We start from the raw sequence: 5,750 nt of genomic DNA, 5'->3' as shown, positions 1-5,750 counted from the left end.
AATACAAGTATTTGTTTTATGACCATTATTTTCATCATTGAAAAATACCGGGGTTGTGGCGGGGTTGTGCCCTTTTGTCTTGGTTGAGCACCTGCCCCTCAAAATGTCCACGCCACTGAATGTAATGATGTTATGACGTTGTCGAGTCCTGTTGGCCACTCACGCCCTCTGGTGGTGATACACTTTCTGGCAAGCGTGCATCATTAGGCAAAAACAAATGTATTGTGGTATTAATTTCACTAAATAACACTCTCTAAAAATTGCTTCTTGGTCTAAAACCTTTCTCTTTTAGTTGCTGTGAAGGCTGCACCCGTTCAGTCTGAAGAGAAAACTGTGACAGAAGGAGACAGCATTACCTTAGCCAGTGAAGTGGACATCGGCATACATGGTACCCTCTCTGACGATAATCAGAAAGTTCTACTGAACATGGAGGATGGACTGGTTAGTGTACAAAACAACCGCTTCTACTGGGACTCTGGGACCAGATCTATCATCTTAACAAGTGCTCAGATGGAGGACAGCAAAACCTATCATCTCCAGACCTACCCTAACAGCAAGGAAAACATTGTCACCATTAAACTGAACGTAACTGAGCGGCTGCATCAAGTTCCTGGTAAATATCAAACCTTTATTTCAGACACGAGGTCCAGTTAACACACAGCAAACAAAACGACAACACACAACAGTCTAGAGCAAACAACTGTACCAGTGTCGTCACAATAATAATACAACCATATACTTAATAGTGCCCACTTTGGAAACACTGAAAAACTATGTAACATTTACTTTACTGCTCAGTTATAGGATTGAAGTACAGCAGTATAAGTGTAAAAACATGGTGGTCTAGTAATTACATGGAAACATTATCACACCAAATGTATTCCATTCCATGATAGTTTTAACCCTTACCTAACACAGCATTAAGACTGTAAATGATCTGGAAAGGCTCGTATGTTCTTTAGACAGTTTTGTAAAAATAAAACTACTGGAGCACCTGGATGACTGAGAATGTACATACTGTTATTTTCTTGGTAATAATTTCGAAGCAGAGCTGCAAAATGCATTATCCCTGTTGTCCCTATTACCATCCTGTCTTCAGACTGTTCTGCAATGTTAAGTGCAACCGAATAACACCATTGCTATTGGCTAAATTATTCATCAAGTACAGACGACTATATTGAAGCATATTTGTTTCTATTTGACTTGCCTGCAGGTCTGAGGGACTTCAAACTGTCACAAATTGCTTCTTTTAAGTTCGGTGTAGAATAGACTTTCCTGTATTTTATTTGATTGTTTCGTACAATGTTTCACAGTAACTTTATCGACCGATTCCATTTATTCTAACGGTAATTTCTTTCTTAAATAGACAAGTCTTGGAAAGTTTGTTCCCACTTAATTTGAATAACATAATGGATTGTTCATCTATTCATAGGTTACTTGTGGATGTTTATTCCCGATAATGGACTAAAAGTACTCATGACTGTAGGAATTTACCAGAGGTGGTCAGTAAAAACATGAGTAGCATTTGTGTGGAGGGTTTATTACCCTTCGCCCTCTATATTTGAAAGGTACTTCTATTCCACCAAATATCTTTGAAGGCGCTGCTGTTGTTAACACTTTAAAGATGGCAGCAAATTGTGTCCCAAAAGCTCATGTTTAAACGCCAGTGTACAAATGTACCTATTTATGTATGATGTGTTTTGTTTTGTTTACTACAGACGACCCGTCTCCTGGGACAACTCCTGAGTCCATCAGTGCCCAGCAGATACAGAGGGTTCGAGTGGGAGTCTACATCTCTCTGGGTCTGATTGCAACTGTGGCTTCTGTTTTCTGGCTGACAAAATGTTGGAAAAAGTGAGGAAAACACTGAACAAATACAACAGACATACACACCCCAGAGGCAACAACACATAACATTTTCATAATTAGAATTTAAATTTTTCTTACAATGTATAAACATATTTGGTTTTACTAATCCATGATACATTTACTTGCTGTCGTGAGTTAATATTATTGATTTACCAGCGTGTCATTGGCTGTTGTAGAATTACACAGAACTAATCTTGTCCCTGGGATGTTGAATTTGTAAAGTTAGGGCTCTTTGACTGAACCAGACTTGACTCTTTGGTAGTTTATATTAATCAGTAAAAAATACATAGAAATGTAGTCATAGTTTGTATACATTTGTTACTTTTTACGATGATTTTGTTACGTTTTAGTACAGAAAAATATAACTTTGACAAAATATTGTTGCCAACAAAGTAAACATAGAGGAGAATAGAGTAGCCAAAAATAAATATATGCTATAGTCCGACTCTAGTACCAGCTGAACCGGGCTACTGGGTTTAAAATGTGACCTTTCAAGTAACACCGAGCCTTAAAGATCAACTCAGGGTTAAATTGGGTGTTAAGATTGATGTAAATTGAACTAAAATATATGTAAGCCTGGTGTAAACCATGTATAAACCAGAAAAACACCTGATTGATCAATAATAGATGCATCCGTATTTAAATTGGTCTATTATTGTGCATGTACTTCAATCTGAACTAACCAGTTTGACTTCAGTGTCTTGCTTCATCACCATTTAGTATATTGTGTCTGTTTTGTTTTTTATAGGAGAACACCAGTCTCCTCAGCCTCCCCTCCATTGCAGTTCACTCAGCGCCCAACAGAAGAGCCGCTCTGCTGCATTATTGTCACTGGAGCTGGCAGCAGTGGCTGTACTTCTCGTTCTGACAGTTTGGTTGAACCGGTGAGACTAATACTAGGTGCTATTAGATATTTATGGATTTTTTTTTATTGGGGATTGTCATATTAGTAGAAGGTTGCCTGTTCTGGCTGGTGCAGACTGTCACTGTGTCCTTATGTGAGACGCTTTGCTTGTGTGAATGTGGTAATAAGTGTTTAGTTTTGTGCAGACTGTCTCAGGGCAGCTTTGGCAACAAATGAAACTTCCAATCACTGAGTGTGAGGAGTAAATAAATTATAGACCAACTGAAGTGCTTTGAAAAAAGATTGGAAAAGGCAATTAAAATCCAAGACATATTATTTTATTACATTACAATACATTTACATTATTTTTAAACAAGCCTCTGCCCCTTAATCCACCACCAACTACTCACAGGCGACATGGATGAAGTGCCTTGCCTAAGGACACAACAACAGTATACACTTCTCTGTGCTAGCACTCAAACCATTGACTTAGATTTGCTTCAACTACTGACCCACAGTCGCCCGTACGGCTGGTGCTACTCAAGTACTAAGTAACTGGAATAAAAGTAAGGCCAATGAGCACAAATACAATACAATAGTTAATAAGTAGTGTGGTCTAAATCACAGAGTTGCCAAAACTTAAGTTGTAGTATTGTTACTTCAACATAGACCATAGACATAGAGCAAGTACTTGTTAAAAGTAGTAGAAGAAGCACCTTTCCCTCCTCAAACTTCTCAAGTGTATCTGAATACAGTGTAATGATTACCTGCTTAAACCCTCAGTGATAATAAACATGTGTTTTGTTTCAGGAAATGGAAGATAAACTGATGCCATCCAAGCAAATACTCAACGGATGATTTGGAATAAAAAGGACGCCATTTTGCTTAACTAGAAATATTTAAATTCTGAGTGTGATATAAGTGTTACGCTTCAACCTTGAGGTCAGACTTTAAAGTGTCAAACCTGTCTGCGTTTACAAGAGAGTGTTACAGGTGGTGGGGAATCATTTGAACTTTGTCAGGAGAGCTGTGGCAAGGCCTGAACTTGTTTTTACATTTGCTTTTCTTTGGGTCACTCTCACCTTCAAAGTTGTTTAATCAATGGAGAAACTTCTATTGGAGGTACTTTAAAAGAGGAGGAGTGATCTCAGCTTGGTACATTACGATAGTCTCTCTGTTAAGATGTGATTAGTCTACATTACTTGGAAATTGTATGAAGAGGTGAAAAACTCCTTTGTTCCAACATTCTCAGGCTTTTTAATCACGATAAATGATAATAAATCAGTCTGCTCTGTTTAGGCCTATAAAACTTGAAAGTTGAATGAGTTGTATTGTTTGTATTTCTGATGTTGCTTTTTATACTTGTGCTATTTATTAGTATGTAGTGCAGCTGAATCTGAGATCACAGGCTCCACAATTCTGACTGGTGAACATCTATCACTGAAATGCCAGAGACAGAAGGGAAAAAAATAGGTTTGGTTATCGCCGTAGTCAAAACCTCGATTGCGATATCAATAAACCATGAAGTCCTAGTTCACAATGTTTGAGCTGATGAGCTGTAAAACTGTTTTTACACTGGGTGAGAACCATGTGTTTATTCGTGCCTTGTCTGAAAGTAAATAAATAAAATTCTTGAATGATTTTAATCCCGACTTTGTGTGATTCCTGTATCTGTTTATTTCATGTTTATTTGTCTTTCCTTTCATTTTGTTTTATTTTATTTACTGGCTTCGTGCAGTTGAACATTACGCTTTGTGACCCTAATGTGGATTTTTCAGACGCCCTGTGCTTAACAACAATATACACATATCCACTTTATTTCAATCGGGGGAAAATATCTACAGTTTCCACAAAGCTTTAAAGAATATCTACACATCTTGTTGAATTTAAGGCCATTTTTTGCCACTCCTGATTTAGTTTAGTTTTGACACAATTTAATGCTGAAAAAATACATGGCTTTGTGTGTAGGCTATATGTATTTTCTGCAGCTTTAATCTATTCCAGTAAAAGTGGTGGATTTCTCTGTAGATACAGAGTCTAGAGCCTCTAACATCATAGGACGAAAGAAACTCAAAAGATCAACAATTAGCATTTATTTATGATCAAGATTAAACTTTAACATTTCAACAAGGGAGTCAAACTTTACAATAACATCTTATTTACATTCTGTACACACTTGTAATAGTGTCTTAAAAGACACATTACACACGGTTTCCTTTCAAACAGCAGCACAACATATTTTACTTTTAAAGTAAACGGCCACTGGTAAAGAACACAAGTTTAGAGGCAAAGGCAGAAAAAGCACAATTTGTGAGAAGCTTTATATTTAACTCCATGTTGTCCACTATAAAAAACAATGTTATTTTAAATGATAGCAATAACTTTCGCCCAGATTAAGCCCTTAAAGCAGGATCGGCCGATTTCCTTCATTGTCAAACCACCAAGAGCCAAATCTCACAATCGTAGCACAAAGTAAATCATCTTTTATGTCATTGTGATCGAGGACCGCCCCTTTTATTAAGTTTCGTTTCTCTGTTTCGTTTCACTCGAAGTTCTCAGGATTCCGGAGGACACGTGCGACCACGGGATCTGTATCTAAATCAGTCTAACTACGTCTTGTTCAGAACTAAAAGATGCAGGTAAAAGCTTACTTACACACGGCCGGCAAACTGACGGAAATCCGTCGACTTGAGGTGATAGAGGATGGAAAACAATCACTCTATGAACTGTTACTTGATGAGATCAACAAGGTTTTCAGAATCTCGCAATGGATGTACAGCGTCTGCTACAAAGGTACAGTAAGTCCCTCTACCAATTAAATTTGCCTTATGTCATCTATTAGAAGAGTTCTAGTTCAGGCCTATAAACAACTTTGCTCCTTGTTGTTTTTTACTGGTTCTGCTCTTGTCCCAGATGATGACGGAGACATGGTGACGTTTTCTTCTCAGAAGGAAATGGAGCACGGGCTGAAGTCTTTAAAAAACGGCACTTTCTACATACAAGTTAATAAAACAAATAAATAAATAAATCGAGTAGA

General features: G+C 37.5%; 1 protein-coding gene across 1 annotated transcript; it reads left to right on the top strand.

Moving 5' to 3' along the window:
• Window positions 1–260: 260 nt before the first annotated feature.
• LOC306961182 (uncharacterized protein) lies at window positions 261–3,984 on the top strand. The gene is made up of 4 exons (XM_079553811.1): window positions 261–613; window positions 1,719–1,854; window positions 2,618–2,753; window positions 3,524–3,984. Exons 1-4 carry the CDS (start codon window positions 427–429, stop codon window positions 3,569–3,571), a joined length of 507 nt encoding a protein of 168 aa, XP_079409937.1. The 5' UTR covers window positions 261–426; the 3' UTR covers window positions 3,572–3,984.
• The last annotated feature ends 1,766 nt before the right edge of the window (window positions 3,985–5,750 follow it).

This window comes from Gobius niger, assembly GCF_951799975.1.
Source record: "Gobius niger genome assembly, chromosome: 3".
Taxonomy (NCBI): domain Eukaryota; kingdom Metazoa; phylum Chordata; class Actinopteri; order Gobiiformes; family Gobiidae; genus Gobius; species Gobius niger.
The sequence above is the reverse complement of the archived record's forward strand: the minus strand, read 5'-3'. Positions and strand labels throughout refer to the sequence as shown.

Excerpts from the sequence above, each read along its gene's own strand:
- LOC306961182 (XM_079553811.1), top strand. The coding sequence starts at position 427 with ATGGAGGATGGACTGGTTAGTGTACAAAACAACCGCTTCTACTGGGAC. Across the intron at positions 614-1,718 it reads GCGGCTGCATCAAGTTCCTG|ACGACCCGTCTCCTGGGACA; the intron begins GTAAATATCAAA and ends TGTTTACTACAG. Across the intron at positions 1,855-2,617 it reads CTGACAAAATGTTGGAAAAA|GAGAACACCAGTCTCCTCAG; the intron begins GTGAGGAAAACA and ends TGTTTTTTATAG.